The 26,606-nt window shown below is 45.5% G+C and overlaps 2 protein-coding genes across 3 annotated transcripts; one reads left to right on the top strand and one right to left on the bottom strand.

Annotated features, from left to right (window-relative positions):
* Positions 1-320: 320 nt before the first annotated feature.
* Mims2 (mitochondrial inner membrane scaffold 2) lies at positions 321-8,014 on the top strand. The gene is made up of 3 exons (XM_004858017.4): positions 321-561; positions 5,340-5,512; positions 5,700-8,014. Exons 1-3 carry the CDS (start codon positions 370-372, stop codon positions 5,914-5,916), a joined length of 582 nt encoding a protein of 193 aa, XP_004858074.1. The 5' UTR covers positions 321-369; the 3' UTR covers positions 5,917-8,014.
* Positions 8,015-8,940: 926 nt separating this feature from the next.
* Positions 8,941-26,561, bottom strand: Aurka (aurora kinase A). 2 transcript variants are annotated; one of them, XM_087197937.1, is made up of 9 exons: positions 26,386-26,561; positions 23,165-23,211; positions 21,818-22,085; positions 19,754-19,808; positions 18,381-18,572; positions 17,220-17,358; positions 12,561-12,709; positions 9,980-10,154; positions 8,941-9,852 (listed from the first exon to the last, which is right to left on the bottom strand). In XM_087197937.1, exons 2-9 carry the CDS (start codon positions 23,204-23,206, stop codon positions 9,667-9,669), a joined length of 1,206 nt encoding a protein of 401 aa, XP_087054063.1. In that variant the 5' UTR covers positions 23,207-23,211; positions 26,386-26,561; the 3' UTR covers positions 8,941-9,666. The 2 variants fall into 2 exon arrangements, with proteins under 2 accessions (XP_087054063.1, XP_087054064.1); XM_087197938.1 differs by lacking the exon at positions 26,386-26,561 and adding an exon at positions 26,179-26,367.
* Positions 26,562-26,606: the final 45 nt, after the last annotated feature.

The following is a 26,606-nucleotide window of genomic DNA, read 5'->3' as shown; positions in this document are numbered from 1 at the left end:
CCGTCCTCCACGGTGTGGAAGCCCAAGGTCCCAGCCAAGAGGGGCCAAGAAGCGCTCTCCAAACGGCGGGACCTAAGACCCCGCGCAGGACTCCGCCCCAGAGGCACGGGGCTCCCGGGGCGGGGGATCTGGGGTGCGCGCGCATCTCCAGCCTCCCCCTGCCGGGAGGGGCGGCTTCTCCGGAGGGCGGAGCTAGTGGGTGGGATCGAGAGGCGCGCTCCTGCAGCCCCGCCCATCAGGTGCGGGGACTCCGGGGGGCGGGAGCGAGGGCGGAGCCAGACAGGGAGCGCGGCCCCGCCCCGCCCACTCCTCTCCAGCTCGGGCTCCTTCGGAGTCCGCCGCGCCGGCAGCCTTGGCTCGCCGCGCACCATGGCCGGGCTGCTGGCGCTGCTGGGCCGCGCCGGCCGGGTGGGCGCCCAGGTCCGTCCTCGCGCCACCTGGCTCGTGGGCGCCGCCGTCTCCCGCGCCCCGCCGCCCCTGGCCCTGGCCCTGGCCCAGTTCCGGCCCGGCCCAGACGCCCGGCTGTTCCGCACAGCTCGCGGGGACTTCCGTGGCCACCAGGTAAGCCTCTCCACCCCCACCCTGACCTCTGATCCCCAGGTGCCCCGAGCAGGGCCAGGCCCCTCCGCTGCAGCCACAGCTTTACCCGGCTGCCTAGGGTCAGTCACCTCCAGGGTCCTTGAGTCTCCAGATCCCTGCACGCCAGGAAGTGACACCCACTTGACAGCCGGAGAAACTGAGGCTCGGGGTTGCAGGGTGCCCCGCCCAAGGTCACACAGTCCCCTGCACAGCCCCCTTTCCAGAGCGTCGCTGGAGCAGTGAGAAGCCTCCCTCCCCAGGCCTTCCATGCTGTCCCTTTGAAGTCCCATTCAGGCCTCGGCCCTGGGCCCCGGAGAAGCCTCTCTGGGTACTGACACCGCCCAGGCCCATCTTATCTAACTCCAGAGCGGGGCCACGGTGTGCTGCACCTGATCCCATTTCATTTCGGTGGCCTTCCGCGAATGCTGAGCGAGACCTACTTCCCATTCAGAACTGCAATACACCTTTTCTTTTTAAAAAAAAAAAAAAAAAAATCAGTTTTTTGTTGCTGTCTTAACGGGTCTGTAAAGAAAAGCTGGAGGTAGTCGCCTGAGAAGTGAGGATCCGCAGGGCCTGGGGTCCCTGTGCTTCCAGCTTCCCCACCCAGTTTGAACAGGGCCTCCTACACCAGCCTGTGACCTCCAGCCTCGGCCTGTCTGCTGACCCTGCAGCTGCAGGCCCGAGTCTGGGGGACAGATCTACTGGCTAATGCAGGCTTGTGCATGGCGCCACGTGGGAGCCCGCATGTCCTGAACTTTTGTAGTTTTTCAGTGGGTAGCAGAGGGGTTGGGCCCACATGCCCTTACCATATCCTTCTGTCCATCCCTGCAGCTGCCTCTTGGTGTCTCTCCAGCCCCAGCCTCAGGGTCCCTTCCTCCAGGAAGCCTCCGCTGACCACCAGTGAGGCCTTGGGCACCTTGGGGGGCTCCCCTCAGCCCCTGGATGTGGATCTTCTCTGCATTCATCATCTGGAATGGCCCCTTGCCCTGTTTGTCTCTTCTGTCATCTGCATCAGCCTTGTCCCCAGGCCAGGCGCTGTGTAACAGGAGTGTGTGTATTATGGGGATGTGCATGAGGTCTTGGATTCCCCAGATCTCAGTTTCTTATTCTAGTTCTGTAACCTTGATCAAATTCGCTCACTCTTCTGTATCTCGGTTTTCTCATCTGTAAAGTAGGATGTTCATCATCACACTTCCTAGTGTAGAAATAAGATGTTGACACGTGACACGCAGTACATCCTAAATTCATGTTAGCAATTGTAATCACCATAAATATAAACATTTCCAGGGACCCGTGAGCTCTCCTTGCTTTCCCTGCCCTCTGATAGAGTAGTGTGGAATCCAAGTGAGATCAGAACAGAAGATCCTCATCTCCCTGAGAAAACATTTCCCAGGTAGCCTAGAGCCCAGGGAGCGGGTATCTGGCTTGTGCCCGGCGCCCAGCACCTGCCTGCAGCTCTGGCTTCCCTTATTTAAACTCCCTCCACCAGGCCTACCTGGCTCCCTCCCTTGTCCCATTTGGTGTTTCTCCGTAGCCCTCCCTCCGGCAGCCCTGTATTTTCCTCCTGTGTTTGCTGTCCCTTCTTCCCACCACCCTATAGGCTCCTGGCAGGTTTTGCCAGTTCTGTTCATTGCTCCATCTCCTACACTTGGAGCCGTTCCTGGCTCAGGGAAGACCTATGGATTCATGAAGAACAGAGTATAGTTGTTCAAAGGGAAGTCCTTGGAAACAGCCCCAGCAGATTTCAGCCCCAGCTCGGACAGTTGGTCCCTGCATGATCCTTGGAGGTTACTCAATCTGTCTGGGCCTCCAGATCCTGTCCTGTCATGTGGGAATGTCAGTAGTGCCTCTCTCAGGGTGTCATGAAGATTATATGAATTAATCTTTCCAAAGTATGTGGAACACTGCCTGGTACAGATTAAACACAATGTAGTGCCGTTTAGTATTTACTAAATGAATGAAAAAAAGTGTCACTCTAAAAACATGATCAACTTGCGGACGAGGTGGTGGGCTCATTTTCCAGCCCCCTTGCCCTTTCTCTAATATAGCTCTTTGTGCTTCAGTCAGTAGGGGACTGGGAAGAGGGACATCATACACACATGTATATAAGAACAGTTTGAGGATGTGCACAGGACCACAATGCCACACACGCTCAGGGCAGTGCCTAACACTTTGCAGGTCCTTAAGGTAATGTCCCATGAGGAGATGAATGCCTGCACATTTCCTGCTGCTTGCAAGTCACACTCTTCAATTCCTTTGGTTTAGTTTCTTTAGACTCCTCAGAGGTGAGGGAGAAAAAGGCACGGCCCTCGGTGCCCCTATGCCCTGCATGAGTAGCCATTCCTAAAAGAAGACACTTTTCCAGAACATCCCAGCTCTGGAGAAGAGACAGAAAACTGCCACCACCTCTTTCGCCGTGTAGCCAGTGCCACCTTCCCTCTCCTCAGCCTATCTAGCCATGCACTCCAGCCAGAATGGCTGCTGAGTGCTGGGCTCTTTCTGATAAACAAGCCCCACCCTCCTGTCACTGCAGATGGGACAGCTGCCAGAGCTGATGGGAGGACAGCTGAGGGCCCTTCCCTAGGCTGATGGTACTTAGAGTCCCTTTCACTTCCCACCCTTGACACTTGGCCCAGCCAAAGTCAATTATGCAGCCCTCTGCCTATTCACAGACCCAGTATGGCTGTCTCTGCTGAGGGCTCTTTTGTTTACATCCACTAGTTTGGCAAATGGCCTTCTGACCATAAAAGAAAAATAAAAAGGCCGCTAGATAGCCAGCTACAGAATAAGCAGCATCTACTTCGAGACTGTGGTGGAATAAACCATGAGGGACAGTTTCCTGGGGCTTTCTTTGTTTTTGTTTTTGTTTTTTGAGACAGGATCTCAATATGTGGTTCAGGCCAGCTTTGAACTTACTGTGTAGCCCAGGCTGGCCTTGAATTTCACAGGGATTCTCATGCCTCAGCCTCCTGAGTGTTCCCATTGGTTTTAAAAAGGGAGGCCCAGGAAGGCCTCACTGAAGGCCTCATGAAGGTGGCATTTGTTAAGGACCTGAAAGCAGCAGGGAAGTGGAGAAGGAAATATTTGCATTTCTATTTGAAATATGCACAACAGAGAAGTAGTGGGAGGATCCATGCCCCCATCCTTGGCAAGCAGCCTGGAGAATGTGCCAGGTGAGGCAGGGCAGGTGAGCAGATTCCCTTGACAACCCTGGCTGGCACCTGAGTCCCCTGGTGAGCTAATGACAAATCCCCATCTGGAAAGCCAGACGCTGAGCACACAGACACAGATGCACATGGAAAAGCTCTCCTGGTCCCCAACACTATGTCACACACAGATGGACAACACACAGGCCGCTGGAGGCTGGAGAGAAGTGCAGCTTCACACGTCGAATGTGCGCGTCTTGGCCCCTGCTTCAGACAGCAAGGCAGGGGAGTGCCCAGTTGTGCCAGCGAAGCTGGTGGATCTGAAGGCTGCTGCTCAGGCACCTCATGTTCTTTCTTTTCATCCAGGGGGTCCTGACCCCATCTCCTGGGGCTTCTGGGCCCAGTGACCCTTCCCTTTGCCCCTGCACAGGATGGCTCAGGGAAGCAGCAGTGCAGCTGCAGGACCAGTAACTACAGCCAGCCTCCAGGCAGGTGCTTCCCACCTGCTGAGCCGAGCTCTGAGGGCTGTCATAAATCTTGTAGTTACAAATGCTCAAAGCCAGGTGTGGTGGTGCACCCCGTAATCCCAGCATCAGGAGGCTGAGGCAGGAGGATTGCTACCAGTTCAAGGCCAGCCTAGGCTACATAGTGAGTTCAAGGCTAGCCTGGACTACATATCAAGACCCTGTCTCAAACAAAAAAGTCCTTTTACTGAGGTTTCCAATCTAAGTACAGTTGGGTGTTTCTTCTTGTTTTGTGTTTTGTTTCTCCCAAACATTTCAGGCTCAGTAGGTGATCAGTAAATGTTAACAGATCAATAATAAATGCCACACATAATGAATTATTTCTGGACAAATCCTAATCAGTGTATTGTCCAGGAAGTGGCCCTCCATTGAATGAATCTGTTTCCAATCTCAAGTATAAGTCCCGATCCATAGCTTTGGCTCCCTAGGGCTCTGCTCCATGCTCCGCCAGCCTTCTTTGGTGTCACATGGCACAGTGGTTGTGTGCTCCCTGGAGCAGCAGAGGCCACACTGGCTCAGGGAGTGTTCCTTAGAGGATCCTGCTGTCCCCCAGCAAACGAGCCCTGGGGTTTCAGTCACTCTCTCTGCGCTAACAAATGCTCACGTGTGGTTATCTCACAATCCCCAGGGGGCAGAAGGCCACCGGGAGTCTCAGCGGGCTACAGCCAGGAATCAGCAGGGCTGGTTCCTTCAGATGCTGTGGGGAGAATCCCACTCCTGCCTTTTGCAGCTTCTGGAAGTGCCTGCATTCCCTGGCTGTGGCCCTGGCCTCCAAAACCGGCAGTGCCAATCTTCGGATCTGCCCCTGACCCCTCCTGCCTTTCTTTCCCTTACAAGGACCCTTGTGGGGCCCACTAAGGCAATCCAGGACAGTCATCTCCGCATCTCAAGATCCTTGACCCCATCTGCAAAATCCTTTTGCCATGTAAGGTGACAGTCACAGGGCAGGGGTTCGGACCTGGTCATCTCTGACACCCAACATTCTGCCAGCCGTTCCGTCCACACTTCCTGGCCTTTGGCCTTTGGTCTCGAGAGAGTGGGAATGGGCCTTGGGCTGACCTAGTGCCCCCTTCCTTTGGATTATGAGCAGGACCCCAGCAGAATCGCCCAGACAACAGGCAGCGATGGTGGCAGCAAAAAGAGCAAACAGAGCAAGTCACAGCAGCTGAAGAAGATTTTCCAGGAATACGGGGCCGTGGGCATTGCACTGCACATCGGAGTCTCGTTACTCTCCCTAGGCCTGTTTTACATGGTTGTTTCAAGGTGAGATTTTCAACAGTAATAAATATTTGGTTTTTATTGCCATATAAGATGCCCTGGAATGAGAACTTTTTTCTAAGACCGTTCATCCAGATACTTTTATCATGTCTTAAAAATACTGTAAGTCTTATAGCCACAGTGATTTCTTAATCCATTGCTGTAAGAATTGTTTTGCCTCTTTCCCTCCCAGTGGCGTAGACATGTCTGCAATCCTGCTTAAACTTGGATTTAAAGAGTCGCTGGTGCAGTCAGAAATGGCAGCAGGCGCAAGTACCTTCGTGGTGGCCTACGCAATCCACAAGCTGTTTGCACCAGTGAGAATCAGCATCACCTTAGTCTCCGTGCCCTTCATTGTCAGATATTTTCGGAAAGTGGGACTTTTTAAATCTCCCACTGCAAAGCCTTGATAAACACTTCAATTGCAGGCACTGAAAACCTACTTTCAGACTGTACAATTTGGATTGATTTTAGGATTGTGGGTTTTTCTGGGGAGAAGCAGGGAGCTAATTGCTATGTTCTCATGGATAAAGTTTACCGTTACCACCAAAAATCAGGTTTTTGAATAATTATAATTTTAGGCTTTATACATTTTGCAAATGCTATTCATCACAAGGCTACACACATAATCTAAGATGTCAGCATCACAAATGAGTTAACATCTCAAAATCAAACACCCCCCTACATGTTCCTTCTAGGTCCTTGGTGAGTCTGTCTAAAAGCCCCTGGGGTTACCATGCTCACATTCTTTAAAAGCAACGATTAATTTAGCTGCTTCTCAAAATTCCCTTTCCTTTGATTTGTTGTCAGCAGCCTGCAGTTTAATGTGCAATATTCTGCAAAACAGCTGCCAGTGCTACAAATAATGAAGCAAAAGTTCACAATTTTATGTGATCATAATCTACAATGGCATCAGGCCTTTGACATTCATTACACTCATTCTGGGAAAAGAAAAACAAGTATTTCTGATGTGTTTCATAGATCCCTAAACACCTTCAAATCTGGATATCTCTGGGTTTGAGAGGGTCTTTCTGAAATTTCATTAAAGTGGGGCAGGGTCCCTTGTCTCTGTTCACGTGAGATATGAAAACCTTGCCCATTAGTAATGGTATCTCGTGAGGCTCCCAAAGTCTGCATTGACTTTGGATATGAAAAGATCAGCTTAGCCCTTCCTGGACAATCTTCCTCTCATTTCCAACTTCAGACATTCCAGAATTGTCACAGTGTTTACACTGTGTCACTACTTATATATATTGTTTAACTGAACTAAAATTATATACATGAAAGACATGCACTACTTCCCAGAAAGAAAAGTCAGTAGCACTTGTTATAAATGGAAGACAACCATGAAATAATATATATACAAGCTGGGAAGAAAAGGAGACTGGCAGGTACAACTAGTCTATCAGGCTGCTTGTACCCAACAAAGGGCAAGTGTGTTAAGGAGATTAGAATTCAAGCACAGAGACCCAATCTTATGGCTTCCTCCACTCGGTAGTGGGTTAAGACTTTTCTCTGGGCCTTTACACTCTGGGGACTCATTTATTAAGTCTGCCCTGCCGAATGGTTAAAGGAGGGCTGTATTTATCTTTCTGGCTCACAACTCCATCTTTAAAAATTATTTCTATGACAATTAGGAAACCAAAGAAACTATTAACTGTTGGTTTAACTGAGCTCTGACTGTGGACAGTCCCCTAGTTAAACCATTATTACCTATGCCAATTGGTTATCTCAATTAACATTTAAAAGGATCTTTGTGGGACAAATTCTCCACTTGCAAAATTACCTTTTTTTTTCAGTACTGGGGATCAAACTAAGGACTTTGCGCTTGCCAGGCAGGCGCTTTGCGAATGAGCTACATCCCCAGCGCAAAATTACTTTAAAGTGGAACTTTTTCTTTCAAAGCTGTTGGCACACTGCCAGCTTTTCCAGATTTAAAGCTGGAACTGTCTTTCTGGGATCCAACTCCCAGGGCATCTCTACAGCAGCTCCATATGCCTGGTGACACCAGTGATAGTTTTTTATATGGACTGGACAGAAACCTTCCCATCTCATCTTGTATTTAAACAGTGGCTTGTTCACTTTGGGCTCCTGTCCCCCATTTACACCAGTGCAAAATGCCTATGCAAAAAAAGCTGAAAGCCCTAAAACTCAGGGGCTTAAATCTCAATCTTCATGGGTTAGGAATAATGGGAGTGGACTGCAAGGGCGAGCAATAAAACAAATCATACCAAATAGCCATATCACTATGTTCTAAGCCCTAAACCCACTCCACTCCTGTGGCCAGTGGCCAAAACAGGAAAAAAAAAAGAGAGAGGATGAGATCAAAGGATCAGGGAACTAAAGTATTATGTGAATTCACCAGCAAGATATAGAATGTATTTACATTGTTTTTAATGGAATTAGGGGGATGATCTATTTTAAAAATGTAAACCATTGTTTGCCTCTAATTTTTAATCTGACAAGGTAAGCAGTTTAAGTGAAACAAATAAACATCTTTATAAAGTTTGTGAAGGTTTTCTTTCTCATTTGACGTCTTAGTGACTTTTCTGGTCACTGGGAAAAAATACCTGACACCTGCAACTAGTAGGAGAGGTTCACGTGGGCTCCTGTTTCAGTGATGGTCAGGTGGCTCCAAGCTGGAGGGCCTGGCACAGCAGCACAGTGGAGCAGCAGCTAGGACGACAGGAAGCAGTCAAGGGAGGAACCGGGAAGGGAGCTACACCCCTCTGGATCATGCCCACAGTGACCTGCCTCTTCCAACCAGACCCCATTTTCTAGCAGCAAGTCAGCCCTTCAGAAGCCCCACCTTTGAATGCATGGGGCTTTGGGGAGACATCTGGATATAAACCATAACATTTGCTAAGCGGTAAAGGTGGCCGAGTATGCAAAGCACTGGGCCTGGAGTGCCAAACTGTATGGTACCATGAGCTGTCTGCCCCAGTGGCACTCTGCCTGAGGAAATGTCCCAGGCTCAGTCAGTCACCGTAAAATCACGCTGCATGAACTACAGCTTGGATGATCCTTGAGAAATACGACTACCTTGGAACTACAAAAGTAGGCTCAGCACAAGACTGGTAACTAAAAGCTCACTTGTTCCAAGGAACACTGCACTTTTTACTTAGTTGTGTTTTTAAGTTTGACTGCTTTGTCACTCAGACATGGCAGTTCTTTATGTTAGCCAATTTTATATTTTGACATAGCTGACATCTAGTCTGTCGCACTGAGTCAGCCAGGAAAGCCTGTTTCTCTACTAGTTCAAAGTTCAACATGTCTACCTTCCCTTAATCAAGTTCAACCTTCAGGTGACACCTAAATGACACTGGCAGCTATACACTTTACATAATAGGAGCACATCCACAGACCAGGGAAATGTTCGATCTGCTCATTCCCAGACCAACAGTAAACAGGAGGTGGAATAATTACCCATACACTCCAGGTAGAGTGGTGTATTTATTTATGCATTTAACAAGTTTGCACACATGCCGTAACTCCAATGCAATCAAAAGAGCCCTTAACATTTAGAAAAAGTTCTGAGACATAAGGTCTCAGGAGCTGCTTGTGTATCCCAAGCAATTCCTGAGACAGAGGTAGAGCATGTGTTCGTCTTTCATAGTGGTTAAGGAGGGTCGGAAACCCAGACAGCCCTAACAGGGATGATGAGGGGATGCATGGAAAGAAAAATACTATACAGAGATCTTTAATATTTAAAAGAATCACATATTCATTTCAACACCTTTCCCAGGTTTGACCACCCAATAAGTTACACACACACTCGGGTCCTCGCAGGTTACTGTGTAGCACATTAGCTCACTGAGTCAGAGGAAAGCGGTTACTTTCCTGAGAACCAGACTCCGAGTTCTCACACAGGACACCCTGCCCGGCACAGACTGTTGCTACGGCTGCAGCTGAGCCCTGCCCCTGGATTAGGAACCTGGTAAAAGCAGCAGGATTCTCGAGGCGCTTTCACAGAGTGTCACGTTTCCTTCAGGGGAGCTTTGAGAACAGGGAGGCCAAGGCACTGCAGAATCAGGGAGAGAAGTGATACTTCCTGTGGCGCTGGGAATCGAAGGCAGGCGGTCAACAGTAACATAGGTCTGGGAGCACGTTCCCGAAGATCACACAGCAGCCCTGGCTCAAGGGTTTCTGCCCTTGCACGATTAAGATGATGTGCTAGTTGACTCTTTGCTTTTCTGGCCACTGGATGGCTTGGTCGAATTTGCTGTAATCCAGGGGTGTTCCAGTACTTCACTAAGAGTCGGCCTCTGGCCTGGATTATGCTTTAGCAGCCTTGAGATAAAGTCCCGGGCTCCCTCTGTCACAAAGTCAGGGAATGTGAATTCAACCTGGAGTACAAATGACAAAGGGCACAAAACACAAGTAAGAGAGACCAAATCGCATAAATATTCACATCTCTGCTGATAAGGGAAGAGTTCTACGAGCACTGCTGGGTCCTTTCCAGTTACATCTTACCCTCGATATCCTCTTGTAGGTCTCCTGGTGAGTGTGTGCCTCAAAAGGAGGCTTCCCGACTAGAAACTCATAGCAGAGGACTCCGAGGCTCCAGAGATCCACCTTCTCATCGTGCATCCGGCCTTCAATCATCTCGGGAGGCAGGTAGTCCAGGGTACCACACAGAGTGGTTCTCCTATAAAGGGAGGCTCGGGTGATGTGTTCTGCTTTCATCACGACAGTGGCCAAATCATCAGCTATGCTAAGGGCTGAGTGTCCCCCAGCCAGATCCTGTGCTGTGACGTAGGTACATCATAAACCCCCACGTTTAGACAGGAAGCAGACTAAAGAAAATGTGTAAGATCACAGAGCTAGCAACCAGGCCTCACCCCAAGTCTGTCCAACTCCAGAACCTCCTTGAATACTCTAGAAGAAATTCAAATCATCTTGATATAAAAGCTGCCATGCAGAGCTCTCTATAAATACAATTTGAAGTTCTATGTTAACACCGAGTTAAGTGACACCACTGTCGGAAAAACACATTTAAAAATGTAGAGGCTGGTCTAGATTAAGACCAAAGAGAGAGAAATACAACTCCAATCCACAGACCTTGCTTGGGATTGAAAAAAGAGCTGTGAAATTTCATGGACAGCAGGGGAAATTTGAACACGGACTAAACAGTAAATATTAAGAAAGCTCTTAGCTTTCAAAGGAAGGTAAAATATCCTTGTTTTTAGGATATGCATATTGTAATGCTTAAGGATAAAGCATCATGACAACAAAAGCATCATGACAACAAAAGCATCATGATAATAAAACTAAAGGTTGGGGCTTATGTGAGTTAACATAACAGAGGGCACAAATAATTAACTAAGGCAAACTGACCATCAGGGCCTAAAGGAATGCAAGGGACACAGAACAGGTCCCCAAAGAAATGGGAGACCTTGGAGAACAAGCAGCTCACTTTCCAGACATCAAAGACCTCGCTCCACCAGGAGCATCCCTGCGTTCTGTCATGTTCACCTACGTGAAAAGCTGTGTAAGAGGCCACTGGACTTAAAACATTCACAGTGTCCAATGAGCGGGAGTTTTTCCTTATTCTACTAAAAACACATGGTCATTCCCCACTGTTCGCTGCGTGCTGTTTTGTTGGCTTTAAATTTCATTGCCCCAAAACAAGGACCAGATCTCAGCACAGGAGGGACCTGGTTAAGGAGCTTATCATGTTTTTTTTATTTGTTTGTTTTGGTACCGGGGATCGAACTTGGGACCTTGCGCTTGCGAGGCAGGCGGCGGAACCACTGAGCTAAATCCCCGGCCCAGGAGGGAGCTGGTTACAGCATCATGAAAATCAGCTTATTTTCAAATGTTTGCGAAAAAGAAGATGCAGGCAATGCAGCCAAGTGTTAAGAATTGTTGAATGGGATCGCTGGGAAGACTGATGTGCTCCCAGCAGCTGTCAACTCAGCATTCCACCCACAAAGGTTGGGCATACGCTGGGGGTGGCGCACATCCAGCCAGCTGACCCTCCAGGGCTACAAAATTTAATATGACCGCCTACCTTATCAGTACCAGGGGGTCAGTAGTTGGGGGGCAGAACCTGAGTGGGGAGCTGCTAAGCCTTCTTTCAGCTAGGAGAACTGATTTTCTTTTAAGTTCTGCTTTAGTTTAACCTTGTAGCCCCGTGAAGCCCACAGTTTTTTGTTGTTTGTCTCACTCAATCTCAACAGCTCCCACTGAGGACAATCAGTGAAATACAGACTGCTTTGCTAGGAACAAATGGAAATGGCCTGCAACAAAGAGTAAAGCCCCCCCACCGCCCCATCATCTACTTTAGGCTGTATTATTTTCTCTAGCTGGCTTTATTTTTTAAAAACCTCCTCTGGTGATAATTTTTTAAGTCCTTCAAAGTTGACAAGCCCTAATCAGCTATATGCTTTAAAATGCCCCACTCACATGAAGTGTTAAAGCTTATTCAAACCCAAATTAAATTTTAAATTGTATAGAATCTCTTAGCTCTTGTTTGGAAAGTTCACCATTGATTTAAATTTCATTATGTTGATGCCTCTGCCAGGGCCGTGAGGGAGGGTCGTGGGGCGGTGACAACAAAACAAGAACTGTTCCTACTCTCGACAAAAGCAGACCAGATTCTCTAATCACCTCTCTCCAAGCTCCATCCAAACCAATTTGGTTTTCAAAGTTCCCCAAAGAACCACACTCTTGGCTGTGGACCTTTGTACTGCTTTTCTCTTCTTACCCAGTCTCCAACCCACCACCAAAGGAGGAGTTCTTCCCCTGCAATCTGTATTGTAACTGTCATGTACTTGGCCCATCTGTTGACTCTGCATCCACTTCATTAACCTCTAACAATAGTAAGCATCTTTAACCCCACACCTAGAATACCATAAATGGCCCAAAGTACTCACAAAATAAAATTTTGATATTAATTTATTATCAGGCCTAAAATATTCCAAAGTATTTCCAGGTGAGTCACCTGCCTCAATTCAGTATAAAATCTACTCTTGAATTTTTATATTTACTTCACGATTAGCCCTCAGGGCTTCTGCTGGACTGTACAACTTCCACCTCTAAAGTTACATACCTGGAGGACGGAGCATGTACTGACCACCCAAAATCTGCAATCTTCAGCTCTCCAGCCGATCCCAGCAGCAAGTTCTCTGGTTTAATGTCTCTATGAATAACTCTCTTGGAATGACAGTAAGACAGGGCATTTGCCAATTCTGTGATATACTGTTGAAAAAACAATGAAAGCCCATGTTTTAGAATTTATATAACACAATATTAGACATCTCTTCTGAAAATCCAACACAGATGTTAACATGTTTTGCAAGTTTTAAAGCAAACACTGTAGACAGGATGAGTAAGTCTACAAAAATCAATGTAACCAATTTATAGTGGTTACCATCAAGTTATTCGTACCTTAGTTATCTCTTTGCTAATATAGTATTACCTCGGTTCACAAATGCTTCAGAAACTACAAAGAAGCTGGAGAAAGAGCACAATGCAGAGAAAAAGGACAAAGCAGTCCAGAAGGCCCACCCCAGAAGGTGAGGACGACTTGCTCTCTGACACTAGGTAAGCCCCAAGAGCCTTGGCAATTCCAATAATGGACCGGACCAGCAGCGCGAGCCCCACGAAGAGCCCATGGTTACTGCAAACAGCAAAAGCTATGTGGAGTTCTACTCTGAAACTGACTCCTTCTACAAGGCAGGCTAAAGATGGAGAAGAAATCCAATACAGTGCCCGCCATAACTGAGAGGGGTTCATTAGGAGACATTTTGGGAAAGGGTTACAACTGAGCCACAAAACAACTTCAAGACAACTATACTTCAGGGTTTCCAGGGTCGCAGACCACAGTGACTGGGCAAGAGACAGCCACAAGAGACAGTCACAGAGAGGGCACAGGCTAGACATCAGCCCCCACAGAAGTTTAAGCTTAGGCCAGGAAGGCCACAGGAGCCCCGTCTCTGTGGTGAGAAGTCAGGCTGGTCTTGTATGGCTTTCAGAGGCAGCTGGGTCCAAGTGCTGGGATTACATCCAGAGGTGTGCTTGAGCCCCAACTCCACTGCCTACCTCCAGCACAAAACTTGATGGTCTCTGCTTTCTCCAGCTACCAACATGAGACAGGACACACCTCAGCTAGGCGGCAGTCACAGCCTGGTGTGTATGGACACAGGAGCCTTGAGCAGCATGGGGGGCACCTCACAGAACCACAGGCCAGAAAGCTGGGTGGAGAAAGATGTGACAGTGGTGCACAGGGGGACATGCAAAGGCAGAGCTGTGAATAACTACAGCCACGGGGCAGACACCAGGCACCCGCCACACCTGGGGGAGGAGTCAGGGTTTACATTCACACTCTGAGTGTGGAAACAAACTAGTCTTAGCAGTGACTCACTATCCTCCCCGTATGTGGTGGATTTCAACATGGCGGCCCTCCAGAGAAAGCACTCACTCAAAACACAGAGGAATAGTTTCTTCTGGACTGTGTTTTCCTTCATTGGTTTTTTTGGGAGGTTGGGGGTTTTTTTCTTTCAATTTTTTTTTTCCTTTTGCTCTTTTTTCTTTTTCTTGTTCGTTCTTTTCTGGTATTTTATCTAATTCTATTAATTTTATTTTACTCCTTAATTGGATCCTTTCTCATTTTTCTTGCCTCCTTCTCATCCTTTTTCAAATTTTACTTCCTTCATTTTCCCATTCCCCACCTTGTATATCTTTACTAGTATAATCATTAAGCTTTATTAACCTTTAGATGTTTAGTTAACTCAATTCTATTAATGTTGCATTCTTTTCTACTGTTAATGGCGATATAGTTGTTGCACGTAGTAGGTTTTCACTATATGTCAATATTTGATTTCTCTTTGTGTATATACGGTAAACTATAAGTTTCTTTTCTTTGGATAAGAGTGGTATACTGGTAGCTTTTGTTGCTTCTTATGGTATGTCAATATCAACTTTGTCTTTCACTCTATTATTGTTGATTTTGTTGCTATTGCCAGGGTGGCATAGATGTTGCTATTAATTGTTTTTTTCTTTCTGTATGCTAGTATCTATCTGGTTTGTCTTTGTGTCATCAACAATATTGCAGTCCACCTGCCTCACAAGCACAAGGTCCCGAGTTCGATCCCTGGTAACAGAAAACAAAAAAAGAATACTGCAGTCCATTTCTGGAGAATAGGGTGTTAGGCCAATTAGACTATACCCTCCCCACCAAATTAATGGAGGTGGCTGTATCTTGAGATCAGAGGCAAAGGCCTATAGTTAGCCATGCCCAGAGTGCATCACTGAAAAGGTCTCCACAACATCATGAAAGCCTTTCCACTGTAATCAATCCTTAAATGTCAGTGCTCACAGGTGGCACATGCACACACACACACAACACGAGAAGACAAGGCAATATGACACCTCCAAAAACTCCCAACTCCCCCCAAAATAGATCCATAGGGCTTTGCTGGAGCAGAAATCAATATCCAAACAACTGAAATATAAAAAAGATAAACATAAACAGATCAATAAGGTGCTCAGCAAGCTCAAAGAAGATATAACTACACAGATAATACACACAACTAGTTGAGCTAAACAAAACAATACAAAAGATGAATGACCAGTTTAGCAGAGAATTAGAGTCCATGAAAAGGTACCAAACAGAAACCCAGGAGATTAAAAATTCCACTGACAGTATGGGCAACAGAAGTGACCAATGTGAGGAGAATGTCAGAACTAGAAGATAGGACTGATGTTAGAAACCATACACTTAGATACATTAGTAGAGAATGCAAAGAACACCAATACTATACAAGATGAATTAGAATCTGTGAAAAATCTGAAGACAGCACAAATGGCATTAAAAAAAACTTTACAAAAATAGCAGAGACTTTCCAAGTATGTTGAATTTAACACAGACAATTGAGGCATAAAGAACCCCAAATAGCAACAATCAAAAGAACTTCTCCACGACACATCATAGTGAAAATCCCAGAAGTTCAACACAAGGACAGAATTTTAAAGCTGTTAGAGAAAAGCAACAAATCACTTATGCAGGTAATGCATTAAAATTATAGCAGACTTCTCAACACAAACTCTAAAAGCCGTGAGTTTGGAATGAAGTGGTTCAAGCCCTAAAAGAAAACAACTTCCAACCCAGACTAATATATCCTGCAAAAGTATCTCTCAAACTTGATGGACAAATAAGGTCTTTTCATGACAAGGAGCACCTTAAATTTATGACCACCAAACCAACACTCCAAAAAACTTCTCTAAGATATGGTAGAAAGAGACAATTAAGCTCACAATGTCAAAAATCTAATGGAATGAATACACCAGCGCAGAAGGGAATTAAAAAAAAAAAAGGAATCCGCAACAGGACAATAATGCAATGACAGGAATACATAATACCTTTCAGCAATAAATCTCAATGTGAATGATCTCAACTCCCCAGTCAAAAGACAGATTGGCAGACTGGCTCAAAACACAAAATACAACAGTATGCTACATACAAGAAACACATTTAATCAAAAAAGAAACACAGACTAAAAACTGAAAGATGGAAAACAATATTCCATGCGATGGAAACCTGAAAGCAAGCAGGAGCAGCTATCCTATTTTCAGACAAAGTGGATTTCAAGCCAAAACTAATCAGAAGAGGCAAAGAAGGTTAAGGGAAGAATTCAACAGGAAAAGATAACAATTGTAAACATATATGCATCAAATACTGGCACATCCAACTTTATAAAACAAGCGCTACTGGACATAAAAGATCAGACAAACATCAACAAAATTATAGTGAGAAACTTCACAATCACAAATAGATTGATGAGACACAAAAATCAACAAAGAAATATCAGAAAGGAACCACAGTTTTGAACAAATGGACTTAATAGGCATCTACAGAGTGTTCCACCTAGCAAGAGAATTATACATTCTTCTCAGCAGCGCATGTAACTTTCTCCAAATTAATGCCACATACAAGCCCATAAAACATGCTTAGGGCCAGGGATTTAGCTCAGTGGTTCCATGCCCGCCTCGCAAGCGCAAGGTCCCGAGTTCAATCCCCAGAACAACAACAAAAAAAATAGTACATAAAGCATACTTAAGTACATGCAAAAGAATCAAAATTATCCCATACATATTGCCAGATCATAGTGCAAAGAAACTAGAAGTCAATGGCAAAAGAAACCCAGAAATTATGCAAACACATGGAAACTAAACAATATATTTTTGGATAATCAGTGGATCATAAAAGAAATCAAACAAGAAATTAGTCCCTAGAATCAAATGATTATGCCAAAATAACATGTACTACAACCATGTACTAATAAAATTTAAAAACAAGAACAAAAACAAACAGCAGGGGATGTGGCTCAGTGTGAAGGCCGTGAATTCAATTCCCAGTACCACACACACACAAAATAGGAGAAATTAGGTATGGGAAACTCTCTGCGTTATCTTAATAATTTCTATAAATGAGTATAAAAATAAGTGAGTATTAATAAATGAGTATTAAAAAATAAAGAGGGCCACTATATACATTTCCACAGAAAAATGACTGAAAACAAACCAACCAAAACATTCTACCTGATACCTGATATAATCTGTGTATGTGGAACATTGAGCTAGTCTGATTTTTCCATTTCAAATATCTGACCCTGTTTATCCATCTTTCCATTAAGTCAGAATCTGCTCTACTGTAATGAAAAGCACATACAGGAAACAGAATTAGCCTGGACAATAAATGAAAACTTACAGTAGCAGTTCTCTGCTCATCAAACTTGGAAAGTTTCTGAAGCTCTCTATAGACTGTCCCAAGTGGTGCATATTCCAGAATTAGATAAACTCTTGTGGCATCATGGAAATAACCATACAGCCTGAGAATATTGGGATGCCTGCAACAAAGGATGAAGACTGTAACACTTAACTGATTCTACATTATTTACAAAATATTAAAATGAACCCCTCATGTGAATAAAACATTGGTGTTTCATCCCCCACGTGAGAACCTGAAACCACAGGCCCACTCTAAGATACACATAAGCATCTAACTTTGCATACATTTCAGTATCAACAGATCTCAGGTTAATATTATCTCCTTCTTTATACTTGAGGGAGAAACTCAGCTAAATAATGATTTCTGCATATTAAAAAAGGAGCACAGCCTTCACACAATAGTGTGATATGCAAACATAAGGGAGATAAAAGTGCAAGGGACCACAGTGCAGGCCAGGCGTGATGGCACACACCTCTAATCTCACGCTCTGGAAGGCTGAGGCAGGATGATCAGCAAGCCTGGGCCTAGCTTGGGCAACTTAGTGACGTAACAAGACCTGATCTCAAAATAAAAAATTTTAAAAAGGGCTGAGGATGCAGCTCAAAGTGGATTGGATTCAATGCCCAACACCCCACCCCCAGAAAAAAAAAACAGTGCCGTGGCAGCAGGAGAAAGAGGCCATGGGGCACAGAAGCACAGTGTGCTGGCAGCACCAGCTGTCCTGGCCCACCACACCCACCTGTGACTCCCACCCCAGGTGACGGTGGGTGGATATAGGCTGGATGCTGTTGGCCTTAAGTATCAGCAATCTGATTCAAATCTGAAAACCCTGATACCAAAAAGGAAAAAAGAAAATCTCACTGACCCAAGTCAAGCTACAGGCTGCCCAAGTGCAACTTCTGGTCACCTCAGAATAAGGGATTGTCATCCTCTTACACACACACACACAGGAACTGGTCCAAGTAAACTATTTCATTAATACAACATTAAATCCTCAAATGATTTTTCAGGACCATAGCTCTAGATAAACCCTATGCAAGTGACAGATTCAATCATTCTTCATGATACTGTGAAACAAGCACTCTAAAAAGCAGTTCATACTCTTAACTCTTACGAATGGCACAGCAGTGTGGCACTCACCGAAGGTGGGACTGTATTTCTACTTCTCTTCTGAGCTGATGCTCCACTCCTGCTTTCTCCAGCTGAGCTTTAAACAACACTTTCAGTGCCAGGATAAACTTGCTTTGTTTTTCTCTTGCCAAATAAACATTGCCAAACTTTCCTTTACCCAGCGGGCGACCAATGTCAAAATCTTCCAGAGTCCACTGTCTCCTAGAATTATGTGAAGCATTTTAAGGGTGAAGGAAAAAAATCTTTGCTAACAAGTTATCAATGAGAGATAGACACATTCTAAAATTTCGTATCCAACATATTGTGCTGAGTAGGTATCCTCAGCAAGAACAAGCCAATAACTAATGAGTCGTGAACATTAAACCCCAACTTTCCCAGCTGCCATTTATGCATGAGCCAGTGTTGAGGAACAGTCTTAGTTAGATCTTTACAGCAGAAGCTCCCAGAGAGAGTCCCGGAGCTCAGGGGTACAGATCTATGCACAGTGCTTAACAGAGACCATAAAAAAGGGCAAGTGACTGGAGAGGAAGAACACTTCGGGGACCACAAATGGGCCTCTTTGGAAGCAGGCACCTCCCTCCACCTCTGAGAACCTAACAGTCTCACAGGCGGAGAGCTGCTGGGCTGCACAGGGAGCCACTGCCCCTAACAGATACAGAAAGGTCCCCCTCGGCTTTGGGCGTGAGAACCAGTAGAGTAAGACTGAGAAAGCCTGTCGTGAGCTAACTCTATGGGGCATCCTGGCCCCGCTCCTCCATGCTAGAGTCCAGTTCAGAGATTATGAGCAAGCATTTAAAAAACACAGAAGATATTGTGGCTGACCTTTACAATACAGAACAAATATATTAATACTATATGACTTTTTTTCTTATTTGAGACAGGCTGTGTAGTCCAGGCTGGCCTTGAGCTCAGTACGTTGCCTAGGACATTAAAAAAAACTTGCACTTTTAGCTAGGTGTGATGGTGTGCACCTATAAACCCAGCTACTAAGAAGGCTGAGGCAGGAGGATCATTGGAGCCCAGGAATTGAAGGCCAGCCTAGACAACCTAGTGCAGTGGTGGCAAACCTATGGCACACGTACCACAGCTGGCTGTTACCACTAAAAGCGCTGAAAGGCTCATCATCACTAACCTAGTGAGAGCCCAGCTCAAACAAAAATTTGTACTTGTACTTTTATACAAGAATTGAAGCATATATAAACCACATATACACATTTCTAAGGGTATGGAGGACCCTCATGCATTTTCTGTACTAGACTATTGAATAGACATTTAATAGATTATATCCATTAATAGGTTCTGTAATAGATATAACTAAATTTGCAATGAAATGGTATACTTTAGTAGAACACAGAACTTTAAAAATAAATAAGAAAGCTTACTTTTTTGACTCTTCATTTTTCGGTTTTGATTCCACTTCCTTCTCAGGATTATCTCCTATGTATAAGTTAAAATCCTGCTTTTAGAATAACTATACAGATAAAGTTTTAAAATCTGACTAGAGATCTAAGAATGGTCACCAAGATATTAACAGTATGTCAAGAATAACAAAATCTGGGCTTTTTAAGTTTTCTTTGTGGAAAAAAGATAACAAAACCCTAACCTGGCTCTTACCACATAGAGTCCTTGCAGAATTTCTAGAATAGAGTAGAAATGTACAATTAGGCCTTGTGCCAATAATTTAAGACTGAGACAAGGTGGATTCTCCCAGAAGCCTCAGTTTCCAAGTCAAGAGCTTCTAAGGCAGCATGACCAAGCCTCGCACCCATAACAAGTGGCTGCCTTGTCACTTGCATTTTTTTTGTTTGTTTTGTTGGGGTTTTTTTTGGTACTGGGGATCGAACTCGGGTCTTTGCGCTTGCCTTGTCACTTGCTACCCACCCCTCCCCGACATCTCGGGCCAGCCATACAAATTACGGTATGCAACAAAACAGGCCAGCAGCCCTCTTTCCAGGGGAAATACAGAAACCATTCAAAGCAAAACAAAAGAAACAAACCACAAATTCAGAAAAACGTACAATAAAGTTTCTCAGCAGGGGACTGGAGTTACTATTTCATTAGCTGCAAAAATATGGTCCATTAGTTCCACCTCCAATACCTCAAACCCTAACAGCACAGTTCATTCTGCTCAGGCGTTCGGAGCATATTTTGAGCTGGTTATTTGGAGAAACTGCAGACATAATTGGAGCTCTGAAAAGCTGTCCTCTGGAAAAAGTAACATCTCTAAGGAAACGGACACTAGGAAGGCAGCACTGTCGGGCAGAGGCTGCTGAGGGACAATGCCCTTCACCCAAGACAAGGTCTATGTGCCTGCAGCACAGCCGGGCTTCTCCACATATTAACTCCCCTGCTCTGTGCAGCATCCCTCTGCCTTCCCCGTCCCCTTCCCACCAGAGGACTGGAGCCCCTATTCCCTCTGAAGCTCAATCACCTGGCCCTTTCTTGAGCCTCACATTTTGCTTCCACACAGAATTGGCTATCTACTTCAGTTTATTTTATAGATCCATTATCAAACCTTCTGAGGGCAGAGGGGAAGTTCTGTTTCTCCCCTACACCATCATCCGGCTCTAACTCTTCCTCACTCATCCTTTCAGGACTAGCTTAATCACCCCGTTCTCCTGAATGTGCACCCTACATGAGCTCTCAAATTTATCTGCATCTTTCTATCCTCGTCATGTCTTAGCATAAGTTAACAGCTTCTTAGATTCTCCTCTGTGAAATGAGTTCATAATGCTAGTATCTTCATTGAGCAGAGGAGGACTGAACGTGGCAATGCAGACGAAGGAACCATGTCTCAGAATCCACTGTGTGGAGGCACTGACAGCTAGTAAATAATAAGTGCTAACATCCATCCTGCTCCACCCAGCCACGCCACTGCCTTCTCTGACCTTAACCTTCACCTGCCTGGTATCCCCTCGATCTAGCACTGCTCCTCTCCAACTCATTCAACACATCCCCAGTAAGATTTCTAAAAGCCGAATTAGTCCCTTCTTGCTCAGGAAACCTTCACTAACTTCCCAATGCACAAGACATGGGGCCTCACTTAAAACAGCCAGCAATGTCACATGGTGACCTCACTCCGGCACCCTGCTTCCCTGCATTTCCCGCCACGTACCAAAACTCACTTTTTGGCTCCTCAAGCATACCTGCTACAAACACCCTGTACCTGACCCACTTATAAGTCATCAAAAGGGCTCGGATTTCATACAGTGTCCTCTCTGAATGCCCAACTTCGCAAAGAGCACAGGAATCCGGAATCGTCTGTATTTTTGGAAGGCCTGGCCCCAGAGACACTGCCACTCCAACATACATCGTGTTTTCTTCTCATCCTCTACAGATGGGATATAAAAGCTGGGGCTCCAAACAATAAATGCAAGTCCATGTACTTGGTTCCCTTAGCAACAACCAGCTGGAAAGACAACAAGAATCTCAAAAAGCTGGCTCACCAGGTGCCGGCGGCCGGGGCTGCTCGCACTTCTGGGTGTTACTCACTGGCTGAGAGACGGGCCAAGACCCACTGGCGGCCTGCAGTTGCTTCTGTAGCGGTTTCTGACTACAGACGAGCTTTTGTGCCTTTGAAGGAGCCCGCTGGGAGGAGTTTGAAGGACACAGGACCCGCTGAGCCTGGCCACTGCTTCCCGATGGCAGATTCTGAGAAGGAAGCTGCTGAGTCACCACGACACGTTTCGGGCCGTCACCCAGTGGAACGGTGGCCTAGGATGCGAGAGAAAATAAGCTTTATGATATGCGTAAATGAAAGATGAATGCTTTGAGAGTTCAACAAAGTTTGTTTTCCAGTGAACATCACTGATAATAAATGAATATCACTTAGAATAATAAATGGGAAAGCTCTTTTAATAAGTTTCCAGAGGATACAGTTAGCAGATGGCTGAAAATATCTGAATGCCTCCAATTACACACACACACAAAATCACATTTCATTAACAAATGCTCATTACTAAACTTCCAGCCAGTGAGGAAGAGAGTCAACATTTTCTAAAACTTTTCAATGTTTTGAGAATATACTCCTAAATTGTTATTAAAATTTTATGTCAGGGCTGGGGATTTAGCTCAGTGGTTCCGCTGCCTGCCTTGCAGGCACAAGGTCCCGAGTTCGATCCCTCGTACCAAAAAAAAAATTTTTATGCCAAAATCAATTTCACTGAAATTTCTTTGATAATGTGTTTAGAAAGACTGATAGAAATCTTCTATCAGTGTTCTTCAGTCGTTATCTTCAAGTGAAGGCATTTGAAGATGATCTAAATCTTAGAATAGAAGGCTTCCACATAAGCTTTTATTTTTTTTGCCAAAATGTTTCATTTTCCACATACTTGAAAATTGGAGTTAAACAAAAAGAACTTTGATAATGAGGAAACAAATTACGCCCTTCAAAAAGTTATTACTAAAATGCATTCTTTATACAGCTATACTATTGTATTACAAATTTAAACAGTTAACTAATATCCTGAGCTAAACACACTAAAGTGAGAGTGGGTGAGAGGCCCCCCCTTCAGGGGTCCCTCATAACCAGGAGACTCTGCTGGAAACCCAAGGCTCAAGATCCGGCACCAGCTCCTCAGGACGAGTGTTCCACAGAGAAAGCACAGAGGACTTCAAAGATAAAGTCAGTTATTTCTGAAACAGGCCTGACGTCCACATGAGCAGGCATGCAGACATATCCCACAGCATCGGCGGGGGGTTGGGGGGGTGGATCCACAGTTATACCACAGAGTAATTCCAGAGTCCCATGTGCATTTTATAAATGTGACTGTGATATAGATAACTCAATTTACCTTTACAGGCCCTGAAATGCAGTTTTCTTTAGATCTGTCCATGATGCCTGAAAAGAAAGAGAGACTGTCAGTAAGTCTGCTTCAACGTGTAGTTATGCCAAGCAGTTATAGCTTCCTGATGAAAAGGCCTCCACAACACATGGAATTCTACACGTCTCCTTGTTCAAATGAAGCTGGTAAGGGAAATTTCTCACCTGATACACATAGTGCACAAGGGTCTGGCTTTTCCCCAAAGGCCAGGCTCGTGAGAAAGTGAAGAAAGCTTCAGAGCCTCCCAGGTGGCTGGGATTACAGATCTGCACCACCTTCCTGGCTTGAAATGTTCTAACCTGTTTTTTCCTCCCCTCTCAGTATTGAGGATCCATCCAGGGCACTCTACCACTGAGCTCTTTTTACTTTGAAACAGGGTCTTGCTACACTGTTGGGAATGAACGGATCCCTGGGTTACCCAGGAATCAGTCTTGGGACCCTGCATTTCCCCATCTACTCCCTTCATAGGGGCCCTCAGCTGATGCCTTGGCTCTAAACATTTCACTAGAAAATTCTAAAAATGCATCTTCTGCCCAACCTCTTCCTCTGACTGCTGGACTCAGATATCCAAGTATCTGCTCAGGATCTCCCAAAAATGTCTGCCAGGAATCTCAGCCCTGACACCTCCAAAAGGGAACCTAGTCGTCTCACCTCAGCACTGTTTCCCCTCCCTGTTCATGGGGTCCCCTGAGCTCAAAGCCCAACAGTATTTCTCTATCTACACTCACTCTCAAGTTCATCTACTCTCTTAGATTCCAATACCCATCCCCGGGCTGAATGCCCAGATATCCATCTCCAGCCCAGACTTCTCCCAAGTCCCAGACTTCACGTATTTTCTACACATTTCCACCTGGTTATTAGCGAGGTATCTGAATTTTAGCATGTCATGTCCCAAACTGAAGTTTTGACCATTCCCCTCTCATAACCTTGCCAAGTTTGTTCTCACCAATGTCCCCACCTCAACTGGCAGCAGGCCCATGCTGCCGGCTGTGCGGGCCGAGAGCCCTAGCACAATCCTTTACTTGGTTATCTCTCTCTCAAACCCTATAGTCAATCCATCAGTACATTTTATAGGCTCTACCTTCAAAAACCACTGCTCACTACCTCTAATGCTACTACTAGCTGATCCAACTATAACTCTCTCTCCTGGATTATTTGCAAGAGACTTCCAATGGTTTCCCCACTTGCCCCCTTGCCCTGCTATAGTCCATTCTCAACACTGCAGACAGCAGTCCCATTAACACAGCAGATGTGTTGGTCCTCAGTTCAGAAGCTCCCCATGACTCCCCAGTTTAATAAAAAAATTCAAACTCCTACCTGCAAAGACAGCTCTATGAAGTCTCATAAATGTGGACCCCAACTACCACTCTGACTTCATCTCCTCTTATAAACAGCACAGCAGCCATAAAAAGTCCTCTGCCACAGGGCCTTTGAACTTCCTATTCCCATTACCTGTCAAGCTCTTCCCACTCCTTCATTTCATTCAGGTCTCTGCTCAATACAGTATCCCCTTCCACAATCATCTCTCCCTTCTTTTTCTCCATATTTTGCCCATCTGTTTTCTGTCTCACCAAATTCAGACATCCAGTACTGTACTTGCTTGGAATTTCCACAGAAGTAAGTTCTCAAAGAGCAACGGCTTAATCCCATTGCATTTACTGTTGCTCCCCTGGAAAGTAGAACATTGCCCAGCAGAAAATACAACTGCTCCAATGCTTTGGGAATGAACCAATCTACGGACAGAGGAAATCAACAATAAGACCAGGTTTGCTGGGTGTGGTGGTATACACCTATAATCACAGCACTTAGGGAAGGTGAGGCAGGAGGATCAAAAGTTTGAGTGCTGTTCTCCACCTGCAATGAGGCAAGAGACTGTCTCAAAATAAAAAGGGCTGAGGATGTAGCTCAGTGGTAGATTACCCTGGGTGGATCCTAAATATTGAGGGGGAAAAAAAGAACAGATTAAAACATTCAAGCCAGCAAGGTGGTGCACATCTGTAATGCCAGTTATTTGAAGCTTTAATGCTTTCATCACTTTCCCACAACAATTAAATTAGCAGACTAACAAGATAACAGAACCAAGGACTTTTATTCCACATTCTTCCGACAAGAGCTACAGACATGTGCTCCTATTTACTATGCTTTTCTCAGGAAGATGAATAATAAGCAGAGTGGAATACAAGTCTGATCCAGGATCCTGGGGAAAGCTCTCCCCCCATGGTGCTCTTCATGCTCTTCAGGTGATTTGGATCTGCACCTGGCTTCAGGAATCACGTGATCAGATGACCTTCACATGATGTGTTCATTCAAACCAGACATTTACTATCCTAAGTAGAAAACTTTACACAGATGGTTTATACTTATTTTTTCCTACTTCACACCTAAAAATTTCTCCACAGATGAAGGAGAGGGACAAAGAAGTTGAAGAGTCTAATTAAAATAGAAAGTTGGGGGGGTGGAAACATTTAAAAAGTCAGTGACAGTAACTACATCACCTCACCAGATGCCTGTTAGAAATACAATCTTGGCTCCAACCCCAGTTTAATCAGATAGCATGCACTGGTGGGACCTAACATTTAATCAATGAAAACATAAGAATGCCCAGGAGAGCTTGTTAACCACACCTGAGTCCTATCCTAGGCGATCCTAATTTAGTGGATCGGCAATGGGCTATATTTTCAGGCAGGACCTCAAGTAATTCCGATATAACTGCTTCAAGGGACTTAGGTAGAAGCTGCACAGAAAGGGCTTTTTGAGCTGGTTCTTTTTCATGAATTCACTCACCGATCCAGCTAGGAGGATAACAGACTTCCCATGCTAGCCTACCTGTAACAGCCCTCATAAACCACATGTCTGTTTTTTTCTCCTTCACAACACCCACCACAACTGCGAGTTATCCTGCTAGCTCTTACATCTGTTCCCCCAGCCCCACCAGAAAGTAAACCCCAAGACTGCAAAGACACTTTTATTACCCAGGTGCTCACCAATCAGAAAAGCCTTTAACCCAACGCCACTGAACAATCCCTTCCACTTCAGCCGTAAAACCTAACAGCGGCATCTCACAGAGCGTAACGAGGCCAGGAGCGGATGAAGGCCCCGTGGACACGATCGGAGGAAGGACGCGGATCCTGTCCTCCTGGCCCGCAGACCCTGCACTCCCAATGACCACCCTGGCCGTGGCCCCAACCTACCAACCCGCCGGCTCTCCTGCCTTCAAGCCAAGGCCACTGAGTCTTTGCAGAAGCTCAGCCGTTGCGATTCAAAGGTTCCTCTTTTTAAATAAGAGTTAAACCCTCTACTCTGAAAGGTGATTGGCCGGTGCTACAAGGAAGCTGCCTCGTGATAGGCTCACAGAGAACGCGACGTCCTGATCACGTTTCGAGGCGCAGGCGAAGCGCAGGCGCACTAGCGC

The sequence above is a fragment of the Heterocephalus glaber genome, unplaced genomic scaffold (genome assembly GCF_053883595.1).
Source record: "Heterocephalus glaber isolate CG9 unplaced genomic scaffold, H.glaber_assembly_v1.0 deba00001673, whole genome shotgun sequence".
In the NCBI taxonomy this organism is placed as follows: Eukaryota; Metazoa; Chordata; class Mammalia; order Rodentia; family Bathyergidae; genus Heterocephalus; species Heterocephalus glaber.
Note: the sequence above shows the minus strand (reverse complement) of the source record. Positions and strands in the feature narration are given on the sequence as shown.

Excerpts from the sequence above, each read along its gene's own strand:
- Aurka (XM_087197937.1), bottom strand. The coding sequence starts at position 23,206 with ATGGACAGATCTAAAGAAAACTGCATTTCAGGGCCTGTAAAG. Across the intron at positions 22,086-23,164 it reads GCATTTCAGGGCCTGTAAAG|GCCACCGTTCCACTGGGTGA; the intron begins GTAAATTGAGTT and ends CTCGCATCCTAG. Across the intron at positions 9,853-9,979 it reads CCTACAAGAGGATATCGAGG|GTTGAATTCACATTCCCTGA; the intron begins GTAAGATGTAAC and ends TTTGTACTCCAG.
- Mims2 (XM_004858017.4), top strand. The coding sequence starts at position 370 with ATGGCCGGGCTGCTGGCGCTGCTGGGCCGCGCCGGCCGGGTGGGCGCC. Across the intron at positions 562-5,339 it reads GGGACTTCCGTGGCCACCAG|GACCCCAGCAGAATCGCCCA; the intron begins GTAAGCCTCTCC and ends GATTATGAGCAG. Across the intron at positions 5,513-5,699 it reads TTTTACATGGTTGTTTCAAG|TGGCGTAGACATGTCTGCAA; the intron begins GTGAGATTTTCA and ends TTTCCCTCCCAG.